The following is a 15,742-nucleotide window of genomic DNA, read 5'->3' on the forward strand; positions in this document are numbered from 1 at the left end:
ATGGGTCTGGAACCCATTTTTTTTTTTTCTTGTTTGTGGTGAGAACACTTAAGATCTATTCTGAGCAACTTTCGAGTATGCAATAGTGTATTATCTACTAAAGTCGCCATGGTGTACTTTAGATCCTCAGAACTTCTTGTTATAACTGAAAGTTTTTACCCTTTGATTTGCATCTCCCCACTTCTTCCTCTGCCCAGCCCCTGGAAACCACTGTTCTAGTCTCTGTTTCTGTGAAGTTGATTTTAAAAAATTTCCCCTAGAGCCGGGAATTGCGGAGAAGGGAGCGGTGCGGAGTCGGAAGGCGGAGGAAAGGGAGCGAGCAGGGCGGAGCGGGAGAAGGGCGGAAAGAGTGGCCGAGCGCGGGCGGAGGACGGAGAAGGGGGCGGCGCGGGCCGGAACCTCAAGCTTCTTTTCCGTTGCTTTTTAAAGACGTAAAGCTCATGGTGCAGATTGTTATTTCCAGTGCTGGGGCTGGAGGCCTGGCAGAATGGGTGCTGATGGAGCTACAGGGGGAGATCGAGGCTCGCCACAGCACTGGATTAGCTGGAAACCTCCTGGGAGACCTACATTACACCACTGAGGGAACCCCTGTGCTGATCGTGGGGCATCACATCCTGTACGGGAAGATCATCCACCTGGAGAGACCTTTTGCCGTCCTTGTTAAACACACTCCTGGGCAGCAGGACTGTGATGCACTTGGCTGTGAGAGTGGCACCCGGTACCTGGTGACAGCACTCATCAAAAACAAGATCCTTTTTAAAACTCGCCCCAAGCCCATCATCACCAACGTCCCCAGGAAAGTATGAAAGAGCCTCGGATTTTCCCTCGAGAGCGGCCAACTCCTTGGACTCGTGCCCCCCTGCCACCTCGAGGACGGCTGGACGGTTCCCTAGGACCCCAGGGGGGTCCTGTTCTAAACACAGGCCACCCACTGGGTATGAACTCGGATCCCTTCCTTATGGCAGGCAGTTCTCTTGGTGGAAATTTGGCCCCATTTCCAAGGAACCCCACTCCTTTTCCCACTTCATCAGGCTCACTGGCTTCAAATCCAGCACCTTTCCCTGCTGGTGCTCGTGACCCAGGCCTGGCTTCTTTCCCGAGAGGGATGAACCCCACTGGCACAGGTGCAGTTTCTTTCCCAAGGCCAGGTGGTCTCTTGGGCCCAAGCCCAGGGTCAACTCTGAATCCTAGGGCAGGGGCTCTTCCAGGCCCAGGGCCTCTGTCTAACCCAAGGCTAGGGGGTCTCCCAGGGCCAGGTCCAGTGTCCAACCCAAGGCCAAGCGGTCTTCTGGGAACAGGTCCTGACCTCAGAAGTGGTGGCCCCATGGGCCCTGGATCTGGACCCAGCCTGAGAGCAGGTGTCCTGTTGACTTCTGGGAATGGTCCTCCTAATCCTAGACCTGTTGGCCTGGGCCCTGGACCGAGTCCCAATCTGAGGTCAGGCTTTGTAGGTACAAACCCTGCCCCGAGGTCAAGTATGTTTCCAGGTCCCGGCCTTGGGCCCAGGCCTTGGGCCTAATCCAAGGGCAGGTGGCCTGGGCCCAGGCCCTAATCTGGATGCCAGAGCAGGTGGCCTCTTGGGCACAGGATCTGGTCTTAACTTAAGAATGGCTGGGCCTCAAGGCCTAGATCTTGCTCCCATTCTAAGAGCAGCAGGTCTTTTAGGAGCAAATTCAGCTTCTTTCTCACAGGCTTCTGGAAACATGGGCACAAGCCCATCTTCCATGGCCAGACTTCCTGGCCCCATAGGCCCAAATTCAGGGCCTGGCTCTCGGGGAATTAGCCTTCCAGGGCCAAATCCATCTCCCCTGTCAAGGGCTCCTGGCCCCATTGGCCCTAATTCAGCTCATTTTGCAAGGCCTGCTGGCCCTATGGGAGTAAATGCTAATCCCTTTCCAAGGGGGACAGGTTCAGGGGGGTTGAACCCAGCTGCCTTCTCTCAGTCTTCTAACACATTGGCTTCAAACCCAATTAACTTCCAGAGGTCTGCTGGCCTCCAGGGTTCAAGTCCAGCAGTTTTCCCAAGAGCCTCTGGGCCACTAGGCCCCAACCCAGCTAACTTCCCAAGGGCCACTGGCTTACAGGGTCCAAGTCCAGCTACCTTCCCCAGGTCTACTGGCCCGTTAGGCCCTGGTCCGGTTACCTTCCCCAGGCCAGCTCCAGGGCCCCTAGGCTCTTCGCCAGCAGGCCCCGTGGGTATCAACCCAGCTCCTTTTGCAAGGCCAACTGGGACCCTGGGTGTAAACCCAGCTTCCTTTCCAAGAATGAATGGCCCTGTGAGCAAGACTTTGGTTCCATTTCCTAGAGTGGGGAGCCTCCCTGGCACAAACCCAGCTGCTTTCCCCAGACCAGGGGGTCCAATGGCTGCAATGTACCCAAATGGAATGTTACCCCCTTAAACACCATTTTCTCACCAGGACCACCTTGGTTTCTAGTCACTGTGGTTCTGGGCAGGTGAAGGAGTAGATATGGAACTACAGTCTGAAGTACATACCTGGGGCTCAAGTTCAAATGAGCCTTTTCCCCACTCTGCGTCTTTCTTGACTGAAGGAAACGTTACCTGTGGGATGTGGACTCTGGCATGTGGGAATGAACCCACCTTGAGAGAAGGAATCTCCAGCCTTCAGGAGCCTGCTGTGCTTTTGTCCCACAGCTTTCTGCCCCTTGTTTCTTACTAGTTTCTTGAATTGTTCTTGTGGACCTTTCCTCAGGGATACATTGGCCTGCAGGTCCCAATTCATACATAGTCCCCTAATCACCACTGGAGAATGAGCTCACTGCTCTCTAGAAATGTTGCGTTGGTGAAAGGACCATGCTTCTGCAACACTGACCTGGTCATCCTCTCCTGCCATACCTTCTTCCCTCGGGGGCTTGAACACAGAACAGGGAAGTGCAGCTACTTCAGAGAGCCACCAAATACAGCATCCGCTGTGTCCCCAGACGGACTGCAGCTTCCCTCTCCTGGGACTTGGAGGAAGCCAGAACCAAGGCCCCACTGCTCATCCAGCTCCCTCTCCACTGGTCCTCCCAATCAAAGAACCTCAAGGTTAAACTGATGTGGATGGGATTATGGGAATTGGGGTGGGGTGGGGGGATAAAGGGGAGAAATCACTGTGCTCTGTTCAGCCTGATGTGAAAGGATGGTTGGTGTTTTTCCTGCATTGTATCTTTTCTTACTGTTTCTTTAATAAATGAGAGGAGAGGCCTGTTGATTTAAAAAAAAAAATTTCCCCTCCCCAGTTTTATTTATATGTAATTGACATACAGCACTGTATAGGTTTAAGGTGTACAGCATAATGATTTGATGTACATACATCATGAAATGATTACCACAGTTAGTTTAGTGAACATCCATCATCTCATATAGATATAAAATTAAAGAAATTGAAAAAAATATTTTTCCTTGTGATGAGAACTCTTAGGATTTACTCTCTTAACAACTTTCATATATAACATATAGCAGTGTTAATTATATCTGTCATGTGTGCGTGCTAAGTTGCTTCAGTCATGTCCGACTCTTTGCGACCCTGTGGACTGTAGCCTGCCAGGCTCCTCTGTCCATGGGATTCTCCAGGCAAGAATACTGGAGTGGGTTACCATGCCCTCCTCCAGGGGATCTTCCCAACCCAGATATCAAACCTGTGCCTCCTACAGCTCTTGTATTTCAGGCAGATTCTTTTACCACTGAGCCATTTAGGAAGCCCCTGTGATTGTCATGTTGTACATTATATGCCTAATAATTATTTATAATTGGAAGTCTGTATCTTTTGACTGCTTTCATCCAATTTCTCCTTACCCCCACCCCCTCCTTCTAATAACTTCAAGTGTAATCTCTTTTTCCATGACTTTGTTTTTCATGTATAGTTGATCTCCAAAACTGTTTATTATCGTTCTTTTTAGAAAACAATTATCATTTTTTTTTACTATGCTGTGCCTTCACTGTTGCACATGGGTTTCTCTAGTTGCAACGAGTGGGGGCTACTCTCTAGTTGTGGTGAGTGGGCTTCTCATTGCAGTGGCTTCTCTTGTTGCAGGGCACAGGCTCTAGGACACCAGGCTTCAGTAGTTGTGGTGCATAGGTTTAGTTGCTCTTCAGCATATGGGATATTCCTGGACCAGGAATTGAATCTATGTCCCCTGCATTGGTAGGCGGATTTTTAAACACAGGACCACCAGGGAAATCCCTGTAGTTGTTTTTAAAATAAATTTTATATTATTAAAAATTTTTTTTTTGGCTACCCATATTGCATAGCATGTGGGATCTTAGTTCTGCAACCAAGAATAAAACCCAAGCTCCCTGCATTGGATTTGCATTTTTCTGATTATAAGTGATATTCTTCATCTTTTCATGTACCTGTGGCCATCTGTGTATACTCTTTGGAAAAACGTCTATTCAGATCTGTTTTTTTTTTAATTGAGTATAGGTGATTTACAATATTGTCTTTAATTTTTTTTTAATATAGAGTTGTATGAGTTCTATGCATATTTTGCATATTAACTCTTTATCAGATAAATCTAAATCATTTGCAAATATCTATCTGGCCTTAATTATGTTGAGGTATGTTCCCATTATACCCACTTTATGAAGAGTTTTGTAGTAAATATATGTTTAATTTTGTCTGAAACTTTTTCTACGTCTATTGAGATGATCATATGATTTTTTTTCATTTTGTTAGTGTAGTGTATCACATTGATTTATTTTCGGATACTGAACAATAGTTGTATCCCTGGGATAAATCACATTTGATCATGGTGTATGATCTTTTTAATGTATTAAATTAAGTTTGCTAAATTTTTGTTAAGGATTTTTTGTATCTATGTTCATCAGTGATATTGACCTGTGATTTCCTTTTTTTTGTGTGTGTGTGTGGTGTCTGGTCTGATTGTGGGATCAGGGTGATGCTGGCTTTGTAAAATGAGTTTCAGAAGCATTCCTTTCTCTGCAATTTTTTGGAAAGGTTTGAGAAGTATAGGTATTAACTCTTCTCTAAATGTTTGGTAGAATTTACCTGTGAAGCCATCTGATCCTGGACTTTTGATTTTTGAAAATTAAAAAAAAATGATTGATTCAATTTTATTGCTGGTAATTGGCCTGTTCATGTTTTCTGTTTCATCTTGGTTTAGTCTTGGGAGATTGTACATTTCTAAGAATTTGTCCATTTCTTCTAAGTTATACATTTTATTGATGTATAAATGATCATTTATTGGTATATAATCACTTTGGGTTTTTTTTTGTTTCTATGTTATCTCCTTCTGATAATTTTATAATTCAAATGTTGGTACACTTCATGTTGTCCTTGAGGTCTCTTAAGCTATCCTCATTTTGTAAAAATTCTGTTTTTTTGACTTGAGAGATTTTTTCATTCTGTCTTCCAGTTTGTTGTATCATCCAGTCTGGTATTGATTCCTTCTAGTGTATTTCTGTTTTAGTTATTGTATTCTTCAGCTCTTTTTAAAAAAAAATTATATTTTCTATCTCTTTGTTCAGAATTTATGGCACCGTTCATGTGTTCTTTTTCTAAGTTCTTTGTGTATGTTTATGATCATTACCTTGAACTCTTTATCAGGTAGATTTTTTTTTTTCATCTTCAGTTGAGTCAGTTTGTCTTCTGGGGTCTTGTTTGTTCATTTGAAACATATTTCTCTATCATTTCATTTTGCCTAATTTGCTCTTTTTCTTTCTGTGTATTTGGTTGGTGACTTATGTTTCCTGATCTTGTAGAAGTAGGCTTTTTGGTGATGTCTCTGCATTCTAGCAGCTTCCTCCCCTCTGATCACCAGAGCTATATGCTCTAGGAGTGCCCTCTCTGTGGGTTACATGTACCCTCCTGGTGTACTGGGCTGACCTCTTTGGGTTTTCTGGAAGACGTGGCTGGCTCCTGGTCCAGTTAGTTGCTAGGCCTTGTGTGGAGGCTGTTATTTGCCGATGTGTGAGTCTGGGTCACAAGGCAGCTGGACCCCAGCGTGGGTCCCAGGGCTAGTGTTTTCTCACTGGTGGATGGAGCTGGATTTTGGGATGTGTGGTTTCAGGACCACTAGTTCCTCATCTAGTTTTGGCCTGCTGGTGTGTGGGACCAGTTCCTCACATGGTTGACTTGCATGGTCTGTGGTATTCCAAAGCTGGAGCCAGACTGCTGGTGTGTTGAACCTTATCCTGGGTTTGGGTGGCTCAGGTTCCCAAGGTATCTTGGAGCTGGTGTTGGCCTGCTGCTAGGTTTGGCTTGGGCCCAGTGCATCCTGGGGCTGGTGCTCATCCATTGGCAGGTGGTTCCTTGTCCTGGGACCTCTGTCTGCAGGATCCTGGGTGTTCCAGAACTTTGGCTGACTGGTGGGCAAGGTTTGTTTCTAATACTGCTCATTGTGGGGTCTGTGATATCCCACAGCTAATTTTGGTCCACTAATGAGTGGGGTTACAACCCAGGATGATTGGTTGAGTGTACTAAGGTGTCCCAGAGCTGGTTTAGACATGCTAGTGGGTGGAGCCAGGTCTCTGGGGGTTCCAGGGCTAGTGAGTGGACTGGGTACAAATATGGCAGGCTGTGGGGTGCAGTAGTCTTGGAGCTGGTATCCACCCACTGGTGGGTGAGGCTGAGTTCTGGCACTAGTATTGGCCTAATGATAGGCAGAATCAGGTCCTGGGATCTCTGGCTGCAGGGTCTAGGTATTCTGGATATCCTAGGTGTCCATCATTCCAATGGTGGTCACAGCCTGGGCCTAGGGAGTCCTCAGTCTAGTACCAGGCTCTGGTGGGTGGAACCAGGTCTTGAAGTCTCTGGTTATAGGGCCATCTGCCTCCTGGAGTCGGTGTTGGTCTGCTTTTCAATGAGGCCAGGTCCTGGGGGGCAAACTAGGGGCTCAGACAGTTCTAAGGCAGCTGGCCTTCTGGTGGGTAGGGTAGTGCCTCTGCTTGGCTAGGTGCTTGGCATGAGGCATCCTGGTATAGCTGCCAACAGGCGGGTGGATGTGGCTGTGTCTGGTGTTAATAAGCTAGAGGCAGGATTCCAAGATAGATTCTAGCACCAGTGTCCTCCCCAAAATGGCTACTGCCAGTGTCTGTATCCCCAAGGTGAGCTCCAGTTGCCTCCTGTCTATCCAAGATCAGTAGGTAGGTCTGACCCAGAGTCCTTTCAAATTACTGCTTCTGCTCTAGGACATGGAACATGTGAGATTTTTTTGTGTGCCCTTGAAGAATGAAGTCTCTATTTCCCAAGTGTCCTGGGAGCATGTCTTCCCAGCACAGGTGCCCTATGCTGGGAAGCCTCATGTTGGGGTTGGACCACTCATTCCTTAGAGAGAAACTCTGTGATTGTAATTATCCTCCCTTTTGTGGATTGCCCACCTGGGATTATGGGTCTTGACCACACCACATTTCTGCCCCTCCTACCCATTTCTTTGTGGTTCCTTCTTTGTATCTTTTGCTGTAGAAGACCTTTTCTGCTAGTCTTCAGGTCTTTCTCATCAATAGTTGCTCTGCAGATAGTTTAGTTTTGGTGTGCCTGTGGGAGGAGGTAAGCCTAGGGTTTTCCTACTTTGCCATCTTGGGCACAACCTATGAAATTTACTACAAGATTGATTCTACATATAAGTGATAACAAACAGTATTTACTCTTTCCTGCCTGGCCTATTTCACTTAGCATAATGTCCTCAAGGTCCATCCATGTTGTGACAAATCCATGTTGTGACAATGCCAGAATTTTCTTCTTTTGCATGGCTGAATAATATTCCACTGCATCATTATATGCCACATTTTCTTTCTCCATTCATCTATTGAAGGACATTTTATGTTATTTCCCTATCTTGGCTATTGTGAATAATGCTGCAATGAACATGGAGTGCAGATATCTCTTTGAGGTACTGATTTCATTTTCTTTGGATATATACTCAGGAGTGAGATTGCTGAGTCATATAATAGTTCTATTTTTAATTTTTTGAAGACTCTCTATACTGTTTTCCATAATCACTGTGCCTATTTACATCCCCACAACAGGGTATAATGGTTCTCCTTTCTCCACATTTTTGCCAACATTGGTTGTCTTTTGTCTTTTTGGTAATAATATTTTACTGTGGTTTTGACCTGCATTTCCCAGATGATTAGTGATGTGCATACATTTTCATGTACCTATTAGCCTATTTGTATGTTTTCTTTGAAAAAATATCTATTTGGGTCCTTCACTCACTTAAAAATTGGATTATTTGCTGTTTTTCAATTGAGTATGTATGATTTCTTTATGTATTTTGAGTATTAGACTTTTATTAGGTATATGGTTTGCAAATATGTTCTTCCATTTGATAGGTTGCTTTTCAGTTTATAGATCTTTTCCTTTTCTGTGTAGTTCTTTAGTTTGATGTACTCCCACTTGTTTATTTTAGCTTTTGTTGCCTGTGCTTTTGATGTCTTATCCAAGAAATCATTTTCAAGACCAATGTCAGGAAGCTTTTTTCCTTATGGCTTCTAGGAGTTTTATGGTCTTATGTTTTATTTATTTATTTATTTATTTTGTCTTATGTTTTAGACTGCTAAATTTGGGGGTAATTTGATATACAGTCACAGATAGCCAAAACAGTGGATTGAAATAGCATGTTCCAGACTTAGAAAGGGTGAAACTCATTTTAAAGTGAAATTTGTTAACTCTTTTAACATTAAAAATATCTTAATCTGTTAATAGAAAAATACTTGATCTCCAAAGTTACTATAATTTCACATTTGCTTTAAAATGAATATGTGTTTTATTAACCAAACAATACCTACATATGTCTGAAAAATATCTTTATCCATGAGACATGTGAACATGTTTAGATTTGTAAAGCTTCATACCTATTCCTCAGAACCCCAAAGTTCTCTGGCCCATTAGTCTTAGAGACCAAACTAATTCTTTGTGTCTTTATAGATGTAAAAAAAATTGGATATGATTTAGGAGCTGGTGGGCCAGCCCTCTGAAGCCCTTTGATAATTTATTTTTGAAAAATTTTTCTCTGTAGGTCTGAGTTCATATATTGACTGCAAAAAGATTGGTATCTAGGCAATGGGTAAAAATTTATAGATATATGAAAAGTGCAACTGAAAGCTGCCCAATTGTGTCCAACTCTTTGTGACCCCATGGACTATACAGTCCATGGAATTCTCCAAGCCAGAATACTGGAGTGGGGAGCCTTTCCCTTCTCCAGGGGATCTTCCCAACCCAGGGGATCGAACCCAGGTCTCCCACATTGCAGGCAGATTCTTTACCACCAGAAACCAGAAAGAAAGTGAAGTCACTCAGTCGTGTCTGACTCTTTGTGACCCATGGACTGTAGCCTGCCAGGCTTCTCTGTCCATGGGATTGTCCAGGCAAGAATACTGGAGTGGGTTGCCATTTCCTTCTCCAGAGGATCTTCCCGACCCAGGGATTGAACCTGGGTCTCCCACATTGCAAGCAGACTCTTTACCATCTGAGCTACCAGGGAAAGCTCATATGTCACACATATATTTCATGATGTTCAGAAATGAGTGGTGGTGGTGGTTTTTTTTTTTCCATTTATTTTTATTAGTTGGAGGCTAATTACTTTACATCATTACAGTAGTTTTTGTCATACATTGAAATGAATTAGCCATGGATTTACATGTATTCCCCATCCCGGTCCCCTCTCCCACCTCCCTCTCCACCCGATCCCTCTGGGTCTTCCCAGTGCACCAGGCCCGAGCACTTGTCTCATGCACCCAACCTGGGCTGGTGATCTGTTTCACCCTAGATAATATACATGTTTCAATGCTGTTCTCTTGAAACATCCCACCCTCGCCTTCTCCCAGAGTCCACAAGTCTGTTCTATACATCTGAGTCTCTTTTTCTGTTTTGCATATAGGGTTATCATTACCATCTTTCTAAATTCCATATATATGTGTTAGTATACTGTAATGGTCTTTATCTTTCTGGCTTACTTCACTCTCCATTATACGCCAGTCAGGATGGCTGCTATCCAAAAGTCTACCAGCAATAAATGCTGGAGAGGGTGTGGAGAAAAGGGAACCCTCTTACACCGTTGGTGGGAATGCAAATTAGTACAGCCACTATGGAAAACAGTGTGGAGATTTCTTAAAAAGCTGGAGATAGAACTGCCATATGACCCAGCAATCCCACTTCTGGGCATACACACCAAGGAAACCAGATCTGAAAGAGACACGTGCACCCCAATGTTCATCGCAGCACTGTTTATAATAGCCAGGACATGGAAGCAACCTAGATGCCCATCAGCAGACGAATGGATGAGGAAGCTGTGGTACATATACACCATGGAATATTACTCAGCCATTAAAAAGAATTCATTTGAATCAGTTCTAATGAGATGGATGAAACTGGAGCCTATTATACAGGGTGGTGGTGGTTTAGTTGATTCTTAAAACCCTATGGACTATAGCCTGCCAGGCTCCTCTGTCCATGGGATTCTCCAGACAAGAATATGGAGTGAGTTGCCATTTCCTTCTCCAGGGACTTCCCCCGCCCAGGGACCAGACCTGTGTCTCCTGCATTGCAGGCAGGTTCTTTACTGACTGAGCTACAAAATGAGTACTGTGATTGTTTTCTTCTTTGTTATTTCCAGGAATTATTTTCTGAATACTCTAGTTGACCATGTAACATTACTTGACCTTTGACACTTGTTTTGATCAAATCCTGCTTTTATGTCTCATACTGGAGAATGGGAAGCCTATCTAGAAAGTCAGTTAAAGAAAATATTAGGTTTTTCACTTAGAGTATCTGATTTTAAGCTAGTTTAGTGTTGCAGTTGCATCTAGTATCAATGTAATTTCTTTTACATTACTTGGTATTATGTGTCTGGTATATTTTGAGCAGTTTGAAAAGCAATTGAGTAGCCTTTCTAAGTGTTCTTTCTACTGAGCATTACCTGGTGCAAATGGATTATGTAATAAGACCATTTACTTTGTAGAATTCAGTGTGTGATATGTAGGTTTACTAAATTTACTCCTGGCTCCCATAACCCAAAGGATATAAGCTTAAAACTAGAAAAAAAGCAATATCTGAGACTAAATCTACTGATGTTGAATCTGTACCTACACAATGAATGTAGCTAGACATATGAACCTCTCTGAAAATAGAATGAGATTAGCTCATAAAATAGTGTTGGGACATCAGGGAGAAAAAGTTAGTTTAACCATTAACAATAGTAAGGTCCAAGAGGATCCCATATTTAAATATGAAAAATAACAACATATAATTATTAGAGGAAAAATTAAGAAATTATTTAAGATTTTTGGAGAGGGTGAAGGATTTTCTTTGTTTGTCCCCAAGGTTTTATCATATTAAAGAAAAATTGAGTCACTTTGACCATATAGTAGTAATCACAGTGATAGTAGTAGTAGTAATAAAATCATTGACATGACAACACTAAAACAAATCTTAAAAACCCATAACAAAGATGTCACAGGGTTAAGAACATATTATATAAAGATATTTTAGAAATTAATGAAACAGATAAACCCTTAAATAGCAAAGTGGACAGAAGATTTAAATACTCAATTTTGAAAAGAAGAAATTCATATAAAGACTGATAAACAAAAGAATATGCTTAATTTCACAATAATTAGAGATGAATTAAAATGACAATTTGGTGGTATTTTGTTCAGCTACCATACTGTCAAAATGGGAAAATTTTGACCATAGTCAGACTGGATGAAAGTCTGAGGAAACAGGCAGTCTCCCGCACTGTGTAGGCAATCTAAATTGACTAACCTTTCTGGAAGGCAAGCTTGTATTAAAATATATTTTCCATTTTTGACTCAAGAGTTATCTTCTAGGTAATTAATCTAAAGAGGTGATCATGTAAGTACCCCAAAGGTGTTTTATTTCAGTGTTGTATAGAATAGCAAGATTGGCATGAACCCCAATGTCCATCCTTACAGTAGAAGAATAGGTGTTTATTTTAAGCAAATAAACCAGGCTATACTTACAGGCATTGATATGGGAGTAATATTGCAGTCTACTTTGTGGTTTTTAGAAAGGCTCCAGAATAGTGTGTATGGAATAAGCATACTTAGTTTACATGCCGATAAAAGTTAGGAAGAGGTGATAGATGGTGTTTTGCTTCATTGTTTTTCATTTTTTGTGTTGTATAATTTTTTTTTTACAGTGAATTCATATCACTTTGAACTATGAAAAGACACTGAAGCTTTGCATTTTGAGTAAAACTGAAAATTAAGAGTAACTTTTCCATAAAGTATCCACATTTTATATAGTCATCTTAGAACCCTTGGGCTTTGTTTTAATCACTGTAAATAACTTAGGTAGACCAGAAATCCTTGGCCTTAATAGTCTTCACTGAAATAAAAATGGAGAAGGACCAAAAATTGTCTGAGTTTAGCCCTTTTGAAGGACACTCGGCTTTGTCCAGATTGGATTGAAGTATTGTACACACACCTTGATAGTGGCGCTTTTTCAGAGGAGGTGTAGCTGAATTCTTTCTTCCCTACTCCCTCCCACTCCCCCATTTTTCCACTTCTTTTTTTGTATACTGTTAAACAGTAGCATTCTAACAAGAACAGATACTTGAGACCTTCCTCTTAAGGACCTCTGGACAACATCTTGTTTTGCATATTCAGAGAAATCAAAATGAATAAATAATCCACTCCAACTTCAGTTGAAGGCAGCTATAATGACTGCAAGCCTCACCTAAAATATTGGTGAGCTGAGGCATTTAGCGGGTTAGCCTTGACTGCAGGGAATATCTGTGAATAGCTTCTGTTAGAGAAAGGAGGTCACCAAAAGCTTGGCCTTGCCAGGTCTTTCCATCTCCCTTCACTCCTCCTCTCAGTAAATAATCAAAATGCTGCTTTTTGCTTGGAGGTGCAAGGTCTATGCAGTGGTTCTAAATCAGGGATGCATGTCAGAACTTTGGGAAGATTTTTAGAAATAAAGATGCCTAGGAAATGCCTCTAAGAGATTTGGCTGGATTGCTGGAGTCTATTTCATTTAAAAAATGTTCCTTAGCTGATTCTTATGGTCAGCCAGCACTGACAAACATGGGAAACCATAGCTTATGGCAAAAATCTGCAAAGCTTTGAAGACATGGAGGCTCATTAGGCCCTTAAAGATGTCTTTCAGGACTCACTTCTTTATAAATGTGCTTTTGGTCTTTTCTTCAGTTAGCAGTGAGCTCTCCCTTCTCTGAATGCTTATAATAATTCTTGTGTGTACTACATGACTCAAATGGTACCCTAATCCAGCATTACGTCAATAATTCATGCATTTAACAGACTTATTTAGCACCTACTCCAAGGCTCTATTTTAGGGCTTATTTTGTATTTACTGTTCCTGATTATGTGTCATATCCATCCCTGTAGGTACTGTGCTCATTTCAAAGCATTGTAATAAAGAATGTATGTGTCTGTCTGGCTATCCCATGATTACTGAGTTCTCAGATTGTGTTTTATTTATCGAACCCTGGTCTCCTGCATTGCATGCGGATTGTTTACTGATTGAGCTACCAGGGAAGCCCTAACCACTAGTGTTTAGCACCTCCCCTGGCATTCAGTGGGTGCTTAATAAATGTTAACTTATGTTAATATCCTTGAGGCAGAGGGGAGAACAGATGGTGTGTTTTAGGATTGACAGGCCAGTGATGACTGTTGAGCATGTTTAGTACATAGCAGGCATGGAAGAGGTACAGGAGCAGAGTTTGAACAGGCAGGTAGGACAAGACCATGAAGAGTCTTACATGCTCTGTTATGAAGTTTTGATTTCTATACAGTGGTGCATATTATGATCTGAATGTTTGTCGTGCAAAATTCATTCATTGAAAACGTAATGCCCAAGGTGGTGGCAATAGGAGGTGAAGCCTATGGGAGGCAAGTAGGAGGCAAAGAAGATTAGTTTCTTTATAAAAGAGACCTCATAGAAATGCCTTGCCCATTTTCATCACTTGAGGAAACAGTGAGAAGTCAGCAATCTGCAGCCTGAACAGGGCCTTCAGCAGAACCCAACGTTCTGGCACTCTGCTTTCAGACTCCCAGCTCCCAGGACCGTGAGAAAGGAATTTCTATTGTTTATAAGCCACTCAGTCTCTGATATTCTGTTATAGCAGGTTAAACAGACCAAGACAGGAAGTCATTCAAGGTTTTATGCACAGAAGAGACATGGTGAGAGTACAGCTGGGAGGGGGTTGGGAGGAAAGCCAAGAGTCAACCACGGTTGGGGTCAGTTCAGGTTTATTGCAGTAATCTAGATGAGGTATGATACAGGCCTGAACACAGGCTGGGTGGAGGGCTGAAGGAAGAGAAGATAAAATAATTCATGCGGCATTTCCAGTGGTTTGCTAGAAGTGGCTTGTACTAGTTTGTGGTAGCTGATTCTGTACCTCTCTTCTCAATTTCATGATCCGTGACTTCACATTAATAGCTTAAAATTGACCATGGTGGGAGTATTTACACTATAGTAACTGGCAAACACTGCAAATCAGGGCTTTCCCCTGGAAATCCATTTTACCAAGACATCACTGCATTTACCTTGGTTTAACGGACATTTCACCTAGAAAGCCTTACCTTATTGCTGTGCCTGGATAAGGTACATTATCTGTGTGCTCTCATGGCATCCTACTCCATCTATGTTAGAATACTCAACACCCTGTATTTAATTTATTTTAAAATTATTTTTTAATTTATTTGGCTATGTTGTCTTGGTTGCAGCATTCAGGATCTTTGTTGCATCATGCGAGATCTTTCATTGCAGTGCATGGACTCTATAGTTGTGGCGCAGGCTCAGTAGTTGTGGCACATAGACTTAGTTGTTCCACAGCGTGTGGGATCTTAGTTCCTGGACCAGGGATTGAACCTGCGTCTCCTGCATTGCAAGGTGGATTCTTAACCACTGGACCACCAGGGAAGTCCCAACACTGTACTTTCATAACCTATTTATTTGCATATCACACCGGGCTGTAAGCTTTGTGATGGCAGCAATGTGTCTGCCAAATTCACAACTGTACCCCATTCTTATCATATAAATAAATGTTCAAAGATAATACTGTGTGAATAGGTAATGTTTTATCCCAGTAGTTAGTGTGGCAGATATGTTTCTATAGTAATTCTAGAACTGATGTATATACACAATTCATACTTATCCTTCTTTAGGATAAGTAGAATGAGTCAAAATTACAATGTAATTATTAAAAAAAAAGCTGTATATCTCCTCAGTTCTTGAAAGAGAATAGAAAGACTAGATCGTTTCTCTGATCATAACATAAAAGAAATATATTAAAAGAGAAATTATTTTTCATTTCATTTTAATTTTGTCCTCCTTGCAGATATGAAGACTACAATTTTCTTTGCATTTCTAAGTGTAGCATGGGAAGAAAGAGACGTTTGAAGATCTAGGTCAGCATTTTATAATATCTAGGAAATACCCTTCCAGTATTTTGATTTGGAGAAGAAACAAAAGGTACTAGACTGAGACTTTCTTTTGCTTTTTCATATTGATATTACTCCTGTCAAAACAGATAACTTCCTGTCAAAGTAGATATGTATACTTAAATGCATATATAAAACATATATGAAGAACAGTTATTAAAATAGCATCTGTGAAAAAATTATAACATACATAGCTATGTTCGTCATCTACTGTTGGCCCATCTACAAATGGCCCTAAAACTTAATGGCTTAAAATAGTGCACGTTGTGGGACTCAGTTTCTGTGGGTCAGAAATCTGGCAGTAGCTTAACTGTGTGCTTCTGATTTAGGGTCCCTCTTGAGGTTCAAGTCAAT

General features: G+C 42.0%; 1 protein-coding gene and 1 pseudogene across 1 annotated transcript; both read left to right on the plus strand.

Annotated features, from left to right (window-relative positions):
* Nucleotides 1-384: 384 nt before the first annotated feature.
* LOC110125541 (chromosome transmission fidelity protein 8 homolog) lies at nucleotides 385-806 on the plus strand. The gene has a single exon (XM_070462404.1). The coding sequence runs from the start codon at nucleotides 441-443 to the stop codon at nucleotides 804-806; it is 366 nt and encodes a 121-aa protein (XP_070318505.1). The 5' UTR covers nucleotides 385-440.
* On the plus strand, nucleotides 803-2,527 carry LOC139033375 (decreased expression in renal and prostate cancer protein pseudogene; annotated as a pseudogene).
* The last annotated feature ends 13,215 nt before the right edge of the window (nucleotides 2,528-15,742 follow it).

Source organism: Odocoileus virginianus, unplaced genomic scaffold, assembly GCF_023699985.2.
Source record: "Odocoileus virginianus isolate 20LAN1187 ecotype Illinois unplaced genomic scaffold, Ovbor_1.2 Unplaced_Scaffold_4, whole genome shotgun sequence".
NCBI lineage: Eukaryota > Metazoa > Chordata > Mammalia > Artiodactyla > Cervidae > Odocoileus > Odocoileus virginianus.